This window comes from Haliotis rufescens, unplaced genomic scaffold (genome assembly GCF_023055435.1).
Source record: "Haliotis rufescens isolate VD_foot unplaced genomic scaffold, xgHalRufe1.0.p SCAF_32, whole genome shotgun sequence".
Classification (NCBI taxonomy): Eukaryota; Metazoa; Mollusca; class Gastropoda; order Lepetellida; family Haliotidae; genus Haliotis; species Haliotis rufescens.
The window spans coordinates 4,313,864-4,335,780 of NW_025964024.1; the positions used below are offsets into that span (position 1 = coordinate 4,313,864).

A 21,917-nucleotide genomic window follows, 5' to 3' on the forward strand; every position below is an offset into this window, starting at 1 on the left:
CTCAACGACATAGTAATACACGCTTTGCTTCCTTCACATTTCATGTCTCTTGTTTCATGTTTCATGTTTCATAGCTTCCTCAGAGCGTTTCTTAGTTCACTGTCAGAACCATGGAATCACGCATGATTATGACATTCATACTCTTTGATAGTTTGAGTGAGTGAGTTTGGTTTTACGCCTCGTTTAGCAATATTCCAGCAATATCACGGCGGGGGACACCAGAAATGGGCTTCACATATTGTACCCATGTCGGAATCGAACACGGGTCTTCGGCGTGACGAGCGGACGCTTTAACCACTAGGCTACCCGACCGCCCCTCTTTGATAGTGACTTATATTGATAATGTCGTACAACTATGACGTTCTCAAGCAAAGGCTTCTGTCCTACTTTCATCCTCAGTTTTGTTCCACAGCGAAAGTTAACATTCAGCGTCAGTAATGCAATAAATGATGTTTAATGTTTTATTCTTGTATCTAATTTATAATTTCCTCTCTGCGAGGATGTTGATCATAAATAAGTTAAGAGATATTTAAATATACATGCACCATTCATTCTATATCATTTTGAGGGGCGGTGTGGTAGCCTAGTGGTTCAAGCGTTCGCTAGTCATGCCGAAGACCTGGGTTCGATTCCCCACATGGGTACAATGTGTGAAGCCCATTTCTGGTGTCCCCCGCCGTGATATTGCTGGAATATTGCTAAAAGCGGCGTAAACCCATACACAGTTTGAATTGATTGATTTAATTAGCATTTTGTAACATCGTGAAAAATATATCCTGCCCAAACATGCTGAGATGCATAACACGGCGAAGTTCATGGTTATAAACACATAATGATTTGTCATCGGCCTGGAAGAAGTCTGCTCACTGGTTGGATTTATAACTGCGTTATTATACTTTTATGATATTCTATGCTTTCAAACTGACTGAATGGACAAAGATCTAGGTGATGTGTTTGGCCACGCCCATCAAATTCTTTCCAAAATTTCAGTAGTGTCAAACCCAGTAAAACACTACCTCTTCATATGTGTTCATTCAAGCGTGACCACGACACTGAGACATTATGCTGTGTATACGCGAGATCTGGAGAAAAGCCACGCACTGACACCTCTGGCGCTTACAACCTTTCATGTGTCAGTTTATGAGTGTTTAATATCTCACATAATATATTCGATCAGCTTGACAAATTTCACCTAAGAAGCATGACAACTGCATCTACCCAACATTTGTCATTCATCAAGCGTTTTGCTTGTCACGTTCGTCAACGTTTTTTTTACGTCACATGATTGGGACGTTTTAAAAGAGCCACGCGCCGTTGAATTGCTATCTGTCAGGACGATAATGACTCTCACCTATCCGAATGGTTTTATGCGCGAGAAATGCTTTTTGGAATGCTTGGCTATCATCACTGGTGTTGTCAGTGTTCGACTTAGCGAGAGCATACAGCGCATCTGGGTCAGCGAACAGCGGTTCCCGGCCACAATGTTATTACTTAGATTCAAAAGAATTACTCATGCATATATATTGAGATTTTCATCTTTCTTACGGTAAGAAACATAATCCGTAAGAGTTATCTTTCTTTGGCTTATTTGCGTACACACCGCCAGAGGGCATAATATGATTGTGTCGTCTGCTCTTTCCCGCGCGTGGATCTGGTAGCCCAAGGCGTAATAAGTTATTAAGACAAGTTATGGCATTACTTAAATCAAGTTTTAGTTTAAAAGTGATTTTTTAATTTACCCCTTTATATAGATATAAACGCTGCTGTATCATGATTTCGATCAAAGTTGCAGATGGCATATTACCTGATGAAGCCGTCAAGCAGCACGTGCCTGACAATCCAGTTATTGATTTTGAAACTGAGGAATAACGACAGAGGGGTTGTCGGAAAACAAATCATTACCAACGATACATTTCAATTACATTTTTATCCCAAACAAACATATGCTTCATGTTGCATCAAATATCAAGTCAGCGAGTAAGCCGTGTTTGTTAAGAAGGGTGAAGTTTCAAAAGTTTTGGTGAGTCGAGCTGGTGGGTGGATTATATACTTCTCATGGAGGGTATGGCTGTAATTTGTCGTTTAGCATGTAGAGCGTGGAAGATTGCAGTTGTCGTTTTGTGAACTGTTTATGCTCAGCTGATGCCTGTATAGAAGTTGCGCCTCCTCTAGAATAGAGGCTGTGGACACTTGTTTGTCCTTCCTTGACTCTAAGTCCCCCTTTTATACCAATCGCCCGCCGTAGGACGAGCAAATAGGCTGCAAAGAAAGAACCGGAATGGTCCGCCTAAATGTGAACAAGTTTGAATGAATGCGGCCATTATTACGATGGAAGAATGAGCCCCCGGTTGATCAGCGATTGAAAGGCGGTAGTCGAGAAAAGTGGACAGAGGCAGTGATTGACACATAACAAGGTGAGTGATGGGCCTGGCTGTGTTCGCCGAGCGGGAAGAGGGCGGAGCTACCAAGAATAACACTAACGCTTATTGGCTCACAGCCGTGTGAAACCCAGCACTGATGAATCCGACAGTGTAGCCTGTTTTCAATGCATCCACGAATGATTCTCTCACAGATTTCATGTAGCCTCGGTCGATGCGGTGCGTGTTTTGTGTCCCGTCTTCATTGAGAGGGAGTCCTAAGTTGAGGACCCGATGCATGGATGTACCTTAAGCGCCGTGAGTACCCAGATACCATCATGGAACTCGCCATGACAGTGTTAGAAGAGGAGGTCGGGAGCCCCGCGGCCTGTTAGAGAGAGAGACAGTGTACGAGGCCCCCTCTCTTTACAACCGCTTGACTAGCAGTTTATTATTGCGTTTACGGAGTACACGATCAGCAGAAATGAGCACTTACTTGGCAGTCTACGTGCTGTTAGTAGTCTTCCTAGGCCCAGTACTACTGACCAAAGTGCCTGGAGTTGCTACCTCGGAAGCTGTGAGAACGTGTGAGCCGATCAAGTTTGACATGTGCAAGGGCCAGGGGTACAACGTCACTGGCATGCCCAACTTAGTCGACCACAAGGACCAGAAAGATGCCAGCCTTCAACTACAAACATTCACCCCTCTCATCCAATACGGGTGCTCGAAGAAACTCAAGTTCTTCCTGTGTTCAGTGTACATGCCTATGTGTACAGAGAAAGTTCTAACTCCGATCGGTCCCTGTCGGCCTCTGTGTGAGAGTGTTCGGAAACGCTGCCAGCCGGTTTTGAATGAGTTCGGCTATCCCTGGCCCTCGGCCCTCAACTGTTCCAAGTTTCCAGTTCGCAATGACCAGAACCACATGTGTATGGACGGGCCGGCCGGGGAAGAGGATGACTACCCTGGTGAACCAACGAGAATGAGACCCGAGACAAGTTCGAATTACCCCCTTCAGCACACACTAACACACGGGTCAGGAAACTGCCAGCACTACAGGCATCCCAAAAAGTATATTTATATAAACAGGACAGAACGGTGTGCTTTAAAGTGTTCAGAACATGATGCCTTCACAACAGAGGATAAGTTTTTTGCTGACGTCTGGATGGCCATATGGGCAGGACTATGTTTTGTGGCCACCCTGTTTACAGTGCTAACCTTTCTTATAGACTCTCAGAGATTCCGGTACCCTGAGAGGCCAATCATCTTCCTGTCCATGTGTTATAATATCTACAGTATTGCCTACATTGTAAGACTTATTGCAGGACGTCAGTCCATATCCTGTGATAGTACTGATACAGAGAGTCAGAGTGATCAAGGAATTCTCATACAAGAAGGGCTGGAGAATACGGATTGTGCTATAGTGTTTTTGTTATTATATTTCTTTGGCACAGCCAGTTCGTTGTGGTGGGTTGTGTTAACTTTTACATGGTTCCTGTCCGCAGGGCTGAAGTGGGGTCACGAGGCAATCCAGCTCCACTCCAGTTATTTCCATCTGGCAGCCTGGGCCATCCCTGCCATCAAAACCATCGTCATCCTGGTCATGAGGGACGTCGACGCCGATGAGATCACAGGTATCTGTTACGTAGGGAACCAGAACACCAACACACTGATGGGGTTTGCCATTGCACCCCTGATCGTCTACCTCTTAGTAGGAACGTCCTTCCTTGTGGCTGGGTTTGTGGCATTATTCAATATCCGGAAACAGGTGCGTGGCGATGGAGTGAAGACTGACAAGCTGGAGGTTCTAATGGTCAGGATTGGCATTTTTTCAGTACTCTACACGGCCCCGGCCACGTGTGTGATCGGGTGTTTACTTTATGAGTACACCAATAGGACATCGTGGTACTTTGCTGACAGCACGAATACCCCCAATATTGAGGTGTTCATGTTGAAACTATTCATGTCCCTTGTTGTTGGGATTACCAGCGGCATGTGGATGTGGTCAGCCAAGACAGTCAGTTCGTGGAGAAATTTTGGCAAAAAATTGTTTTCAAGGAGAAAGGACCGCAAAAACTGGGAGTACGCTGTCCCCATTCACCACTATCACCAAATTCCCCTGAAACCTTCGAATAACAGGACAATACGAATGCAAGAAAAAGCCAAGAGAAGTATGAATAAGTCTGACAATGAAACTGTGGTGTAGTTGGAACTAGCCGCGTCACTATCGTCGTCGTCGTCATCGTCGCTGCTGTTGTTGTTATTGTTGTCACAGTCGTGCACGTCATGACGGTGACGGACCAAGCTCCCAGCGCCGATAGTCCCATGTGCGTGTGGTGAATGTGCTTTTCATAGTTGGCGAATACTCGGCGTTAGAAAAACCTTCTACAGCAGGCCAAAAGGACCAACTTACATTTGTATAGCTGTGGATTACGGGTAATTCTTTATTATTGTTGTTGCTGTTGTCCCCAGGGGGATGTGTATGACAGGGAAAGGCGTGCAAGGTTCAAGATATCTAAGTCCTAACTAGCAAGTATTTTGTAGTGATTGTTATGTGTCGGGTCGGGTGTTGCTGTGTGGCTCCGTCCCGACCCTGTCTGTATGTTGTACCTGTACACGAGAAACTGAAATCCGAAGTACATATGCCCGAACGTTCACTGTTGTTGATACTCAAGCGATACCAAAAAGAATCCTTTACTTTCATTGTTTTTTCCGTCATGAAAATAGATTTGACTGTTATAAGGCTATGAAATTATATGTACTTTTGTTGTGTACTACGGAGAGTCCCATATTAAATGGCCTACATCAGCAAAACATGTGTACATAATTTTAAACTGAATGAAAAATTGAAAACTATGTCAGATATTTGTCTTTTGTCACCAAGTGCAGCTATACATCCTAAGGAATCTCGTTTATTGTAGAGGGAGATAAGAGAGGTTGGGATGGCGGAATTAGGAAGAAACTGCTTACAATCTGCGAAGTGAGCAATTTCTTTGGAATTCTCTTTCCTCAAATTTCAAGTAAGCGTTTTCGGGTTAGGGATTTGGGCTTTTAGAAAACGCTATTAGCAAGCCTAGCGTTAGCAAAACACATGGACATTTGTGTTGAATTACATGCATTGGCCTCGGTGTTGAGCGTTAATCCTGGCCTCATAGGGCCACGCCTGTTCTGAAGGAGAGGACCTAGGCGCAGATGTCCGCCATCCGACACCTGATATCATTACAAGCCAGTCCACCTGAAATTCTACAAGGGCTCCCTTTCCCGAGGCGTGCATACTCAAGAGAGGTAGACAAATACCCGGTTATTCACTGATGCAAGCACTTAGCGTATTTCCTTCGTCCTAGCTTCTGTCAATTACATTATGGCTGTATAGAGAGAGATCTGGACATTCCGTCCGGCCCAGCTAAACAATTTACCTATCTGTCTGCCACTCAGATGTGTGATAAAAGATTAATTTCCAGATGAGGTTGTATAAACATATGATCTGGCGCGTGTATGTGTGGCGAAGCAGCCCGATCTGTGAATGCCGGACCTCCATTTACACGTATAATGGAACGAAAAGAAGACGTTGAGAAAGGTTTGGGCCTGGTTTGTGTAGCGATAGCCCCGCGCATGTTGGAAGGAGGGAGGGAGCGAGCGCAATCACTTGTACTCATGACGCTAAGAGTAGTCGGAGATAAATCTTCCCTGGAAAGGTTAAAGGGGAAGATTTATCAGCCATGCTTGACAGCAAGGCGAGCAGCTAGCCCGATTTTCTTATGGCGGGAGCTTCGACCAAAATATCGTCTGCTCTTGAAAGGCTATCGTTTTTCAATCCCCTTCTTTAGGTCCTGGGTCGCTTTGTGGGTTTCCACACTAAGGCAGGCTGGAGGGTATGCTTGATTGCTACTGTGAACAAACCGTCAGTTATTCCACATGGTACTGTTACAATAGGGTTGGGACAGGCCGTGAGGATTCGGGACCTACTCGACCATGGCATCGATTCATATCTCTAAATATTGACAAATTACTTCAACATAAAGAGCGATCTAACGCTCCTGAGTGTGACTCTCCACTTGGCGTGTGTGATAATGAGCGATATCATAACCCGACGAATCTGAATGGTGTAATTAACTCCACTTCTATACAGTCAGTCAGACGAGGAATCTACAGCATCGTGCAGAACTCTCTAAACATGCTTGTCGTCTGCTACACCGGCTATGGTTTGAGACCTGTGCTTGAAGGGAGATTGTACTAAGTGTAAGCAGTACGCAGCGCCAGCAGGCAGGCCAGCCCGGGGTCGCCATAAACATCTATTACCCATTATTTCTTTCCTCTCCCCCCTCCCCCCTTCAGCACGCGGTGGCTACACGTTTTGTATTAATGATCTGCATGCGACACCTTTTAAACCATCAAACTTTCGTCAGGATGGTCTTGTGATTTGGGCTGAGATTTACATAATCTGGTTGGTGTTCTCTAAAACATCGTGTTGTAACCTTGGAATACAACCTGCATGCAAACGTGTAGAATGGAGAGGGTTTATTTCTCACTGCATTATTAATTCTTTTTTATGGAACCAAGGCGGAGAAACCGCGCCATAACGGAGTTGTAAAGAGGACCGGATACAGGTATGTCTGCGCGCCAGATACGCACGGCCTCATGACGTTTGGAGCAGCGACACTGTCCGTGACTCTCGTGCAATGCACGTGCATTCTGACGCTGGTTTGGGTTGCGCTCCACGCGGTCTCAATGTCCCAGAAGGTCGCACATACACAGCACAGCTAGCGGCCTTGAAGACATACCGGACATCGCTTCCAAAATACCTCCCTACAGTCAGTTATGTGGACGAAGAAATGAGCACAACCACATTTCAAATTGTTCTAATCGAACGGCTTGGGTCATGCCTTTTTCCAGCTTGTTAAAACCTCGTCATCTACGAAAGTAGTTTATGGCAGCAAAGCATATGGTAGACATTTTTAATAAAGAAAAAATACCAGTCTGGCAAACTCTTCTGTTCAAATGGCATTTGCCCTACATAGTGGAAGCGCTGTTCCAGAGAGACAAAAAACTCTGAACCTTCCCGAGGAACTTCTAAATACATAGCTAGTTGTAGGCGAGTCTCCTCTCGCTCCGTCAGGGCGGTGCGGTGATTAGTCGGGAGGGATGAGCGAAGTAGGGTAGTGCACTCCGAGGCAGGCCCGGGGGGATCGGGCCGGGGGAGAGTCGGGGGACCCATCTGCCGATGAAGGCTGAGTCCTCCTGCCCCGTTATCTACTCGTGACGGCGACAGGCACGTCAGTAATCCCCCCGTAGAAGGCCAGAGTTTTAATCATCTGTTCAAACTCATCATGAGACGGATCTGACCCACAACACAGGGTGAAAAAGCCTCGACATCAGGGACAGAGTCTCTTCTTGTCCGTCGATGTAATTTTTATCTTGTACAATGTAATCACACTGCAACTTGTCTTGTAGTCAGTTCCACCATGGCCACGCGTACTCGAAGTTGAAACTCTTCCTACAAATTCATTTGCAGTATTACTAATAGCGAATACCATCGTTCACAATGTCCGACAAGTTGCAATATTTGTTGTTATCCAATTAGTAGACACAGTTAAATGCTTGATCCGGTACCCAGGACTAACTGCATGTACACCCACCTTATATATTCTGATACAACATCTATTTTACACCGGTGTCAAGGTATTTGGAATTAGTTGAAATTTAAGTGAACTCTCCTCTGCTTTATTTTCCGTTTTTTATTACACAGAAATATAATCTGCCAACAACGTCCCGTTGCTGAGTACACCTTTGGTTTCAGAATATCCATACTCCAATACACTTGACAGTTGTTGTCTGTGATTGTTTCCCGGAGCTGTAACCTCTTCAATATTACATAAATCACGGACTGTGCTCAAGTCATGCGGGTTGTATTTATGTAACTGTTTCATAGTGCAAAGTGTATATTAGTGCATGATAAGACATCATGAGTGCAGCAAAACTTGCAGTGCCTGTGTAGTACAGGTTGTGCATCGGTGTATAACCTTGACTATTGTACATCCGTGTATAACTGTAAGTTATGATATACAGTACACAATGTACACCAGTGGATTGTAATTAACGTTAGATACAGAACGTTAAACGTTAGCCATAACTTTTCTGCAAGATATACCCCCGTCTATATTAGTAAGTCATCATAGAGATATGTACATCTGTATATATCAATAAGTCATTATAGAAGGATGTACACCTGTCTATATTAGTTAGTCATTATAGAGTAAAAGTTGTACATTGGTGTATAACAATGCATCATTTGATACCCAGCACGTTGTACGCCAGTGTATAATAATTTAGTTTTCCTTGAGAACAAGCCGTACATCAGGGTATAATAATGTTAATAATTTATTGCAATGTAATATAACAATACAATGTTACATAAAACGTCAACGCCAAACACGTCGATGAATAATGATAATTTAGCTTTAACATAGAAGTTATGCATCAGTTTATAATAATGTGTCATTGAATACAAATTATTTCCCAGCGTAATACAACACATATTTAGAAATTTTAGACTGCACTGAAAGACAAGTTCTACACCAGTGTTCAAAACTTAGTCTTCTCTGAGGTACAAATTGTACAAAAATGTACATTTAAATTTATACCATGGTCCATTGTCTATAACAATGGTCATCATGCTCTTGCTGTAAGGAGTGTATTACACAGCTTGTTACTTTTATGACACAAGCTGTAAACTGTGTGTAGATTTTTACGTTTTTATGATAACTATATGCTTTGACGACTGTACGTGTTGTATGACAATTTCACAACATAGCTACACCGCCCTATACCGGCGTGTGCAACAAAAGGTAGTATCATGTATATCCATTAAACATACGTTCATCTTACCATTTGTCCGAAAAGACAGAATTGGAATATGGCACTAATCTTCTTACGCGATAAACAAACAGTATTATGGTACCCACTATGTTTACGTTTTAGCCTAGATTCCAAAACATATCCTTTCGTCGCATGAATTTAACGTTCATTGCAATACATTTGCCTGTCGTATACATGGTGAACGGAACAAGTGCCGTTATTTATAACAGAACATTTAACATGTTTAAAGACAGTACAACCAAATATACGAAACCTTATGATTCCATACAAATAACACATTTTGACAAGTTAAGTAATAAGGTTAAAGATAAATTGTTTGCAATAAAAGAAAATGTCAGAAGATATTATATCTGTGTATGGCCAGCGATCAATACTGTTCTACTGTAAGTCTGATCACTGCTTTATGTCTCAGCTGTTACCGTTACAACACGCGTACTGCATCCTGGGAAATGGAGGTACAGATTGTGTTTCGTCATTTCGCGTTCAGTAATTGTGTAATTTTGTTGAGAATATAGCATTAAGGGATTTGGTCATTGTGTTGTACACTTAATCTAACCGATAACTAAGTATTGAGCGTTCTTCGAAGTTTGAAATAATTTACTTAGCCACGACAGGGTCTTATAATCAATGTCTGTACATATAGAGTAGGGAAAGGGCCACCTAAGTTGAATAACTTTTGCCCAATCCCGTTGACCATATGTCAATAAAATATGTTTAAAACAAACAAACAGGGTCTTCATAAGAATCAAGAATGTTATTGTACAGAACACCCTCGTCAGGCAGGGTACAAACTATCTACATATGGGAATATATATAATAATAGACATGAAAGATAGAGACATGTCCGAATGTAAGTGTTCCGACATTCCCACGCTAATTCCCAACTGCTAATGTCCCGGTTTATCTGCTGTTGGTCAGTTAACCATCTGGTTCGGTTCAATCAACTCCACCCATGGCTTGTCATCTCACGCTGTGTGAACTGGTCAGTCTCTGACCTCTCTGACCCTTCCCATCATGCATTTCCCCCACATCACGTCCGCTCGACCGGTATCACCCAGTCGCCCTACACTGCCACCTGCTCCCGCACATTTACTGTTTAAGTTCAACTCTACCCTTTCAACCTCAGCCCCGACACGTCATGTGGTTCGTTAAGTCGAAATAACAAAGGCGAGGGTTTGTTAGTATTGGCCATCATAAAATCCGTAATTCTTCATCAAGAAATTCCAGAGTTTCATCTTTTGTATCCGTCGTTTGTCCCCCATTGTATCGCACGTGCTTGTGTTAAAGGCACGCGATCAGATTTAATGTTATGAGTGCGGGAGTGGAACATATATGATATTTAGTTATACGAACGGCGTCGACTTCTTATCTCAAACAAACAGAGGATGGAAAACTACCCGTATACGCACATTATTACAGAAACCTAATCATGGCTTCACGAAGCACGGACATAACATTGGGCGTACCCTCGGCTATAAAACACCCTTCAATGGCGGACCGGCCCTGCGACCAACTGTCCGACAAAAACGACACTGGAGAAAGTTTATTGATGGTGTCGCTATTGATTTCTACATGGTCCACTGTGCTCTGTAATGCAATACGACTATGACTAACGCCATTCATGGTACTAATTTCTTATCGAGGATCTCTCTGCCTGACAGGCGTTTGGAGCTAATGGTTTTCACTGCCTGGAGCTCCTTGTATTCCTTCATCCCCGTACAATGTTGGGAATCTCGATTGTACGGAAGTAACCGAGTTTACATGAACGCCAGACTCAGATAATTCTTGGAATCATCAGCTGGATATTACGAGTACATCTGTTAAATTGATTACACAAGATACAAAGGCATTTGGAATTATCGTCGTTTGTATTTTGCATGTATGATTTTTTTTGTACATTTAAGTGAAACACACACATACAGAGAAAGAGAGAGAGAGACTATTGCGTCCGTGTTAGCGTCTATGTTAAAGTATGGGAGTTATGAACACATTGCCATTTAGAAAGTGGTCAAATGTAACGAATGTTATATTTGGGATAACACTTCCTCAGTAAAGTACAGTTTCTCATTTGTTGTTTGTTTGTTTGTGTTTCGCTTTTTGTTTGTTTTATTTATTTATTTATTTTTTTATTTTTATTTTTTTTTTTTCGGGGGGGTTGTTTGTTTGTTTGTTTGGGTTTTTTGGGGGGTTTGGGGGGGATGTCCCATACGGGATTCGAACCCACACTACCAGAGTGTAAGGCACCTAATCGCCACTGGTAGTGTGGGTTCGAATCCCGGGTGGGACTCAACTTTACTGAGGAATTGTTATCCCAAATATAACATTTGGTATGGGGGTTCTGATCACATTAGCGCTACGATCGCTTTGTGGATCGCCCCCCAGAACGGTACCACTTCTGGGTCTTAACTCAATATCGGGGATTTGGATAAACGTGGTGCCACTTTACAGGTGACAACAGCTGTTCAACACATATTCACATACACTGGTACAGTTCCACACCACAAGATGCAAACACAACACAAGGTGCTGATCCACAGACACGTATTGTGATGCACACTTGTGAAAAACCAGTATCTCAGGGGAAGGAAGCATATCACTGTGTGTTTCATGCTTTAGCCTGACACAACAAATTAATGACCAGCTTTTCGTATGTATTGGTCAAAAGCTTACAAAGACCATTGACGGCGGTCTGTAAATAATCGAGTCTGGACCAGACAATCCCGTGATTGAAATCATGAACATCTGTCTACACAACTGGGATACGATGACCTGCATCAACCAAGTCAGCGAGCCTGACCACCCTATCCCGTTAGTCGCCTCTTAAGACAAGCATGGGTTGCTGAAGACCAATCCCAAACCAGATCTTCACAGGGTATATTTGAACGTAGCACAATTCGATATACAAGATGGAGGTGGCGACTATTAGTGACTAACGTTTGGCCTTATTATTGTTACCTGAAATTGCAGCGGAGGGGGGTCCCCTTGCCCTCCTGAGGGGCATTGTGACTGCAGTGTATATGAATTAGGAAGGTTTCACACAATCACACACTTACGCAGAGGCGGCGAGATGACGATGGGCAACGCCAGAAGAGAGTATTAACAGGGTCAATGCCATTAACAGTTATGAAAATGTCGTTTTCTATTTCGCTTTTACGAGTGAAAGATTAAAATCATCACCGGAGGAAATTGCCGAAACGATGCCAAGGTTATTACGGAAACACGTTCAGGCCACTGCACGAGAGCGATCCGCTGTACATAGTAGCCGATCTCAGATTTATCTCAGATATATTCCCTGGGGGCATATATATATTTATGTACATAGTATATTACACACTATATTAGTGTGTGTGTGCGCGTGCGTGTGTGTGCGTGTGTGTGTGTGTGTGTGTGTGTGTGTGTGTGTGTGTGTGTGCGCGTGTGTGTGCGCGTGTGTGTGTGAGTTTGTTGTTAAACACTCGGCAATACCCCAGCTATATGACGGCAGCCTGTAAATAATTTAGCCGGGACCAGACAATCCAGTGATCGATATTATGAGCAACGATCATCGCCGTCTGGGTATCAATCAATCCACCAAGTCACCCAGCCTGACCACTTTCCATTAAGGCATAGCATAGGTTGCTGGGGACCTATTCTAACCCGGAATACCCACAGGGCCCTGGATCACGGCATGATACAGAATACACATACATACATCATGGACCGTGAAGAACCGGGATAGAATTGGTCTTCAGCAACCTATGATTGTCATAAGAGAAGAGGCGACTATGCTTGTCGTAAGAGGCAACCAACGGGATCAGGTGATCAGGCTCTCTGACTTGGCTGATGCATGTCATTGTATCCCAATTGCGTGGATCGATGTTCATGATATCAGTCACAGAATTGGTTGGTTGGCACTCAGCAATATTCCAGCTATATGATGGCGATCTGTAAATAATCGAGTCTGGACCAGACAATCCAGTGATTAATATCATGAGCATCGATCCATGCAATTGGGATTGATGACATGCATCAACCAAGTCAGCGAGCCTGACCACTCAATCCCGTTAGTCGCCTCTTACGACAAGCATAGTCGCCTTTTACGGTTAACATGGGTTGCTGAAAACCTATTCTACCACGGATCTTCACCGGATTGTCTGGTCCAGACTCGATTATTTACAGACCGCCGTCATATAGCTGGGATATTGCTGAGTGTGGCGTTAAACAACAAACAAACAAACATGCATCATGTTCAGGGATCGGCTCTCCCGGTACTCTAGTAATATTACATATCAAGTTATTAAAATTACTCATGTTTGTTGTATATACGTTGTCCGTGGATGACTCTCACGGGATGGATTAAATAATATTGATGAAATTCCATAGTAAATTACGCAACATTTGAATTATCAAAACTCATGTAAGCCATTAGACATAAGCGTATATCAAAACAATTTAATATCCTAAAAGACATGGTACATATTCGCATTGCATTACATCATGTTTCTTTCCGAAAAGGATTCAAAACGTCAAACCTGTTAGATCTGTAAGTGTTTGAGAAAGCAATACAAGCACGTCTAGACTATCAATTACACATCTGCCCACAAACATACCTACGATGGTACTAACGTGCAGGTTCTGAGACGACGCGCTGTACCCTTCACCGCCGGCAAACTATAGGATAGTCATTGTTAGTCATCAGTCCACTACACACCATACATCGTATTATAGAAAGTATACTACTCAAAAGAAGTTAAAGAACACCCGATTCCTTCATATTTCTAGAGTTAAGCTGTCATGGCATTGAGTTGTCTTTAACTTCCCTTGAGTAGTATATATTTATAATATTTTAGGCCCTTCCTGTACACGCTTTTGAAAAAATTGTGTATTAGCATTAATATCATACTTAATTTTTCAATTTCAAAACGTCATACTTATGTATGTTTTTATATTTTGTATATATGCAGCATTGTTCTTATCAAGTTACTTGGACGTGTGGAAGCCAAATACACTTGTCAGAGGGGTACACAAAGTATGTGATCTAGACTACCAGTTGTCGGACTTTCATTTTTGTGGAAGCCTCGGTGGCTGAGCGGGTTAGATCGCCGACTTTGTGTGCTGGCGATAAGGTGCCTCACTCTGTCCGTGTGTGTTCGAATCCCGGACGAACTCGACCCAAAAAGTACGAAAATATGTACTTAACAAAGAAAGTGTTATACCAAATATAACATTAGTTACATGTCAGAATGGTTTTTAATTCCAAGGGATTCGGTATGGGAAGGTACCTTTTGTCTGGAAATGAACGGTTATTTTCTTTAAATTTCATGAAAAACGCAGTTTCACGTATTTAGGGACAGTGCGTATATCATTCGTAGCTCCGAAGAGTGCGATTGTGATAGTTGGAAGGTCCAGCAGGTTTGTTGACTGACCACTGCTCTATTCATAGCTGTCGTTATCAAAATCAATTTATGGCGGTCGTTTCCACCCTGTTGGTCATCCTCTGCAGACACGCAACAGCCACCTGTCAACCTACACTTCTAGTTGTTAGTTGTAAAATGTCCTCAAGTGTTTACCTCCCGTCACAGCCGCCATCTTGATTTACAGCGATCTATAGTCTCATGGCGGCGGCCATCTTGACAACTTTTGTGCCCTCAACTCGGAATGCTGAAGAGGGAAGGGGACAACAAGATACTATTCTATTCCAACGTGATTGGGTATTTGTTCTACAGTTGCTTTATTTCTACCTGCTGGAAGAGCTTCATTTGTTCCCACATGCTGTGCGTACGTGGAAGTTGTGATGATTGCCCTGCCCCCCTGCCAGACCACATGTTCCGTTCCCCGACTCTGGGCAAACATCCCCTGAAGCAACTGTTTACAGGAATCGACAGCCTTCAGCATCGTGGGCAAACCACGAGAACCAAATGCAAATATTTTGCACCTAAATATTTGAGCGGATTTGCTGGACTTTGAATAAACAAAATACGGTTGCTCGAGAAGGCGGTATCGGATGTGTTTGGTCGGAGTTTGTGTGTGTTGTCTATCGTGTTCTCGACTGACCCCCATACACGACGCCACGTCATTCTATCAATAAGTGCAAGATTGCAGCGTTTGGTTAACACATCCTTCGTCATCAAATTAAAACCATTGATGGCCATGTGGATGTCAACAGCACATGTGTGAGACGACCCTTAATGAACTCACATATTGTTGAAATCAACGTCCATACTATTTTCTAACCTTGAATTAATCAACGTTGTATGTGTTTCGTGTGTTTGTGTTGAGGACCGTCTAATGCTCTCATATTGTGGTATTTGAACAAAACAGCACTATTTTCAGTGCGTATGTGTAAATGTAGGGATGTGTGATTGTGGCGTGTACACGTCCGCGGAGCGTGACCGAATTCTGTAGCATCATTAGACTGATTACGTGTGAATTATATATTAACGGGCCTTCGGGGCATTTTTTGTTCTGCTTTCACGATGCCAGTGTTATCGTGAAATAAATACCTAGAAACAGTTCACATAAAATGTCATTCTCTTGCGACCCCTTATTGATTAAAATTCTAAATCAATAGTTTCTGAAATAAAGTCTGAACTTTCTCATATCTCTTGTCCACTTAAACTTACATTTATTCTAAAATGGAAACCGAACAATCCTATTTTACAATCTGTTTAATAGATGTATCATAGCCTGTGTTTCGGCGCAGTCTGCTTTGGGAATATCGATTCAACAACAACTGCTATCCTGTGGTTTCAAACCTATTTTAGTCAGTAGGGATAAGGATCTCACAAGCTCTCATAACTACCCGTTTAACAACAAAAGAATATATGTTGACCAGAGATTTAGGAAATAATTAATGAGAGTCTCTGCAATTTAATGTTAAGTATAATTCTGTTAATCTGTTATGTTCTGTAGCCGAGATATATGAGCTTCCCACGGTGTGTTCGGAGAAAATTACGAGTGAAAAATACGAGTAACCCTCCATATCGTCAAAACCCGCCATATTCTTGGCACTGTGATTAATGATGTAGGGTGGTATATCTATGTCAAGGAAGGCAAGCAATAATATATTTTCAAAACAAACTTTGACAAAACAAGGTTGGTGATTCAGCAATGATATATTCGTTGAAAAACGAGAGATTTATTACTTCTAGATGCAGCAATGGCCATTTGTTTGATTTTTCTATAATAACAGTCAGCTTTGTTTCGGCGGGTATTGTTCTTGGCGGTTCCGACTGGCCCAGTTTCATCAGGAAACAATGTCCAGCCTTGTAGCGGCGCGTCAAACCTTCGCAGCATGCCCGCTTTTCTTTTCACTGCCACAAATCGGTGGAATTTTTTGGTTTCCATTTTCCGCCATTGTCGTGGAGTCGTTGACAACGATGTATATCGGGGTTGCGCTGCTTATAGGGTTAGATATGGGAGACCAGCACGCAACCTTTTGCTAATGGCGACTGTTACTGCGGCGGGAATAGTCATACACGCTGGTTAAAGTATCAAGAAGCTAATGTACACACAACAGCTACAAGTACACACAACGACAACACAATTTCTCGACAATAAGGACCATTTGTCAAGGACGTTGTGTTTACAAAGTATGAATGGGTGCGGGAACAAATTGTTGACAAGAACACTACTATACGAGAGGCGTAATTAAGCTTCGACCTTATACCAGTTGTATATATTTATAAATAAAGTTGTGTACGAATACGGACAGCTAATGTATGTTCTAATGATGAACCTTAGATACTTGGGTTTAAGTGGTCAAAAGAGTATCATATAATGTTAAGAACGCATTTCTTTTTGTACGGGACGGAAGACCATAGTGGTCAAAATTCTCCCTTGATTCGCAGAAGATGCGCAATAATAGTAGCAATTGTACCGTATTTCCTTCATCAGACGCCGGTCTCTAATACACAGGCCTCTTATTGACACCGGGGCTCTATTAGGTGCCGTGTCTCTAATAGGCCGGGTGCATCATTTGATAAAATTAATGTTTTGTTTGTTTTAATTGTTTGTTGTTTAAAACCACACTCACCAGTATTCCAGCTATATGAGAGTGGTAGGTAAATAATTGAGTCTTGACCAGACAATCCACTGATTGACATCATGAGCATTGATCTAAGCAATTGGGATACGATGACATGCATCAACCAAGTCAGCGAGCCTGACCACCCGATCCAGTTAGTCGCCTCTTACGACAAGCATAGTCGCCTTTTACGGCAAGCATGGGTTTCTGAAGACCTGTTCTACCCCGGATGTTCACAGGTATGATGAAATTATTTATCCCTATCTCATTAACTTATGGCATGTAATGATTACTCCCTTCACTTAATAACGATCATTTCCTGCTAATATACCCTTTGTATGACTAAAATGTTTGGCTCAGTAAGGCAGTGAGTTGCCACTGTGCCTGGACACTCGGGCGTCTAAGAGAGGACATACGGTATTTGTATACAGCCGACCCACGTGATTACAATTCTGGGCATTGCCATTAGGGAATTATAAAATAAAACTAACCGATTTTCAACTACATTTCACTCAGAGGACTCTTCCATATCAATGTTGTAGTTCCATCGCTTCTAGACTTACGCTAAGTCTCTGAAACAGTGAGATGGGAGAACCTCTGGAAAATCTAGACTTGCTTCATTTAAGGCAACAGCATTACAACGAAGGCTGGGCGCAAGCGAAAGTAAAATGGTTTAGGGACTGTGAGACAGACTGCCTCGCTTCATACGGTCACTGATGGAAGGACACGACATGATGATTAATGTTTATCGTCACGTGTAATGTTAGTGAGTGAGTATGGTTTTACGCCGCTTTTAGCGATATTCCAGCAATATCACGTCGAGGGACACACATTGTACCCTTGTTGGGGATCGAACCCGGGACTTCGGTGTGACGAGCGAACGCTTTCACCACTAGACTACCCCACCGCCTCCGTCACGTGTAAACAAACATATGTGTAGTTCTTTGATTAAGCGTCATGTTTTGACTGAGATAAAGTGATGGCTGTTTCTATGCATACTTTGTTTACACGTATGTAACACTTTGAGGGTGACCTTTGATCAGTGCAGTGTTGCTGTTTATAACGTAGTCACACCTGACATTTAACGCAGCCCTGGACATAAGAACAGCACACAGTCACACCTGACGTTTAACGCAGCCCTGAACATTAGTACAGCACATAGTCACACCTGACGTTTAACGCCGCTCCGGACATTAGTACAGCACACAGTCACACCTGACATTGAACGCTGCTCTGGACATTAGTACAGCACACAGACACACCTGACGTTTAACGCCGCTCTGGACATTAGTACAGCACACAGTCACACCTGACGTTGAACGCCGCTCTGGACATTAGTACAGCACACAGTCACACCTGACCCTGAACGCCGCTCTGGACATTAGTACAGCACACAGTCACACCTAACGTTTATCGCCGCTCTGGACATTAGTACAGCACACAGACACACCTGACGCCGCCCCGGATATTAGTACAGCACACAGTCACACCTGACGTTAAATGCCAGTTTGATGCGAGAGGAGAGCGAGAAGTAATGTACATCACATGTTTTACCACTTCAGTGAATGTATGGTGCTGACAAAGCAATGATATTTTTCGGAACGAATATGAGATCCTGGCACGATTAAGGGACGCATCTCTGCACAACGTGCATGCGCCAATGTCTTTTTTTCAAAACCACAAGTAGTTTGTTTCAATCTACCATGTGTGTTTGTTGTTTAACGCCGCACTCACTAATATTCAAGCTACATGACGGCGGTCTGTAAATAATCGAATTTGGACCAGACGATCCAGTGATTGGTATCATGAGCAACGATCTACGCACTTGGGATACGATGAGATGCATCAACCAAGTCAGCGAGCCTGACCACCTGATCCCGTTGGTCGCCTCTAACGACAAGCATAGTCGCCTTTTAGGCAAGAATGGGTTGCTGAAGACCTATTCTACCCCGGATCTTTATGGGCCCAGTCTACAATACTGGGTCACCAGATGAATTGTCTTGTATGCAAGGAGAGTATTTGGTCAGCAAGAAAATGAGAACACATTTCAGTATTTAAATTGGATATTCTTAAAGAAATAATTTTATAAAAATAAACGTTTCTTAAGTAAAGAACCCACGCTGGCCCAACTGATGACTCGTTCTTGTGGAGGAAGTCCACCTCGAAACCGCTCAACCTCTGTCTTTCCTGTAAGGAAATGCTGGACATGTTGCGATGATGTAAAGCCGACTAAAACATTAACGATCTCTAGTCAAACTTGTTGCTCGCAGATTTTCAAAATTGAAGAAAGAGATTTTCATGCAATGAAATTTTGATCAATCACCCACGACTCTAACTCCATGTGTGAAGCCGTCATCGCAGTGAAAGGCTGGAGGCCGAGTAGACGTGAGACCAGTCTTGACAGGGTGCCACTTGCCTAACGCCGAGACGCACAGGACAGGAGGGGTTCCCAGCAACCGCGCTGATAATATAGAAAACTGCTTCATTTATCTTTTACCACTGAATGGATGTATTGTTAATTGGGGCCGTGAAGAAAGGGTTGTAATCTGGCTAGTGTGGGCCGCATCCACACCGTGCGTTCGTTAGCCTGTGATAAATGGGAAATCAGTTTGTTCCTTTTCGAAGAATTGAAAGAAATGTCGAAAGGAGGATATTATTTTATCCGCTCCTATACAGGCGTCTGATAAAATTTTATCCGCCAACCGAGGTTTGGAGATTGGCAACGGGTGGCCTAACCTCGTCCGTCATAGTCCGACTGAGGCTTGACAGTTGGAGACGGGTTCGGCTTCTCTGTCAGAGCCCGAGCCGGGGGAGGCTATTGTATGACTGTTTGTCAGCTCCAACAACTTACAGCTAACTCCATCTGCACTCTCGCCAGATTACAACGGCGTCTCGCAAATCAATCTCCTACCTATGACAGGCTGAAAACATTTTAATTGAGAAATTAATTATGTGTTGGGGGATCCAGGCGTGCTTCCCGTCCCTGCCCTCTTCGCGGTTCTCCCGCCCCACTCTCACCTCTACAGGAATGTTATCTCCCTCGCCGCCCGACACCAAAGCTTACCTGTCGGGGAGATCAAAGCCCCTAAAACAAACGTCATCGACCCCAGGTTAGCGTAGAGGCAGGTAAACACACCAGCCGCACGCTCCTCGCCACTGCTATCTACAGGCTCACTGCTAAGTAGCAGGCGCTTCAACTTCTAATGTTGGTGAAATTCTAAACCAAACTTGGCGTGGCTTCTCCCTCCTTCAAGATAAGCACCCTCAGAGAAGGTACGCAGTGTCACAGGCGGGGGGCGTGGTCCTGCACCTGACCCCCACTGTCTTCCTGATTGAAGATGCTTGGCGGCTCTAAACATTCCTGGCTAAAGAGCAGTTGCCTAATGTCATACGTGTTGGTCCAGTGGGCAGAGTCATACTGGATGATAGACGCTTGACACTGTCATATGGCTGTTGATGAACGCTTGACATTGTCATATAGCTGTTGATGAACGCTTGACATTGTCATATAGCTGTTGGTGAACGCTTGACATTGTCATATGGCTGTTGATGAACGCTTGACATTGTCATATGGCTGTTGATGAACGCTTGACACTGTCATATGACTGTTGACGAACGCTTGACATTGTCATATAGCTGTTGATGAACGCTTGACACTGTCATATGGCTGTTGATGAACGCTTGACATTGTCATATGGCTGTTGATGAACGCTTGACATTGTCATATAACTGTTGATGAACGCTTGACATTGTCATACAGCTGTTGATGAACGCTTGACATTGTCATATAGCTGTTGATGAACGCTTGACATTGTCATACAGCTGTTGATGAACGCTTGACATTGTCATACAGCTGTTGATGATCGCTTGACATTGTCATACAGCTGTTGATGGACGCCTGACATTGTCATATGGCTGTTGATGAACGCTTGACACTGTCATATGGCTGTTGATGAACGCTTGACATTGTCATATAGCTGTTGATGAACGCTTGACATTGTCATACAGCTGTTGATGAACGCTTGACATTGCCATACAGCTGTTGATGGACGCTTGAGATTATCGTAACTGACCATGGGTGCTTCACATTCTCATACCCGTTGACAGACTTGATATTGTCATATCTGTTGACAGACGCTTGATCTTGTCACACCTGTTGACAGACGCATACTTTTGTCATACCCGTTGACAGACGCTTGATCTTGTCATACCTGTTGACAGACGCATACTTTTGTCATACCTGTTGACAGACGGTCGATCTGGTCATACCTGTTGACAGACGCTTGATCTTGTCACACCTGTTGACTGACGCTTGATATTGTCATATATGTTGACAGACGCATGATCTTGTTATACCTGTTGACAGACGTTTGATCCTGTCATACCTGTTGACAGACGCTCGATATTAACATATCTGTTGACAGACGCTTGATATTGTCATATCTGTTGACAGACGCATGCTCTTGTCATACCTGTTGACAGTCGTTTGATCTTGTCATATCTGTGGACAGACGCTCGATATTGTCATACCTGTTGACAGACGCATACTTTTGTCATACCTGTTGACAGACGGTCGATCTTGTCATACCTGTTGACAGACGCTTGATCTTGTCACACCTGTTGACTGACGCTTGATATTGTCATACCTGTTGACAGACGCATACTTTTGTCATACCTGTTGA

The 21,917-nt window shown here is 43.4% G+C and overlaps 1 protein-coding gene across 1 annotated transcript; it reads left to right on the forward strand.

Moving 5' to 3' along the window:
* Nucleotides 1-2,507: 2,507 nt before the first annotated feature.
* Nucleotides 2,508-5,210, forward strand: LOC124147657 (frizzled-4-like). The gene has a single exon (XM_046518344.2). It carries the CDS (start codon nucleotides 2,842-2,844, stop codon nucleotides 4,558-4,560), a length of 1,719 nt encoding a protein of 572 aa, XP_046374300.1. The 5' UTR covers nucleotides 2,508-2,841; the 3' UTR covers nucleotides 4,561-5,210.
* Nucleotides 5,211-21,917: the final 16,707 nt, after the last annotated feature.

What these genes read in the sequence shown, in the direction of transcription:
- LOC124147657 (XM_046518344.2), top strand. Translation starts at nt 2,842, where the DNA reads ATGAGCACTTACTTGGCAGTCTACGTGCTGTTAGTAGTCTTCCTAGGC.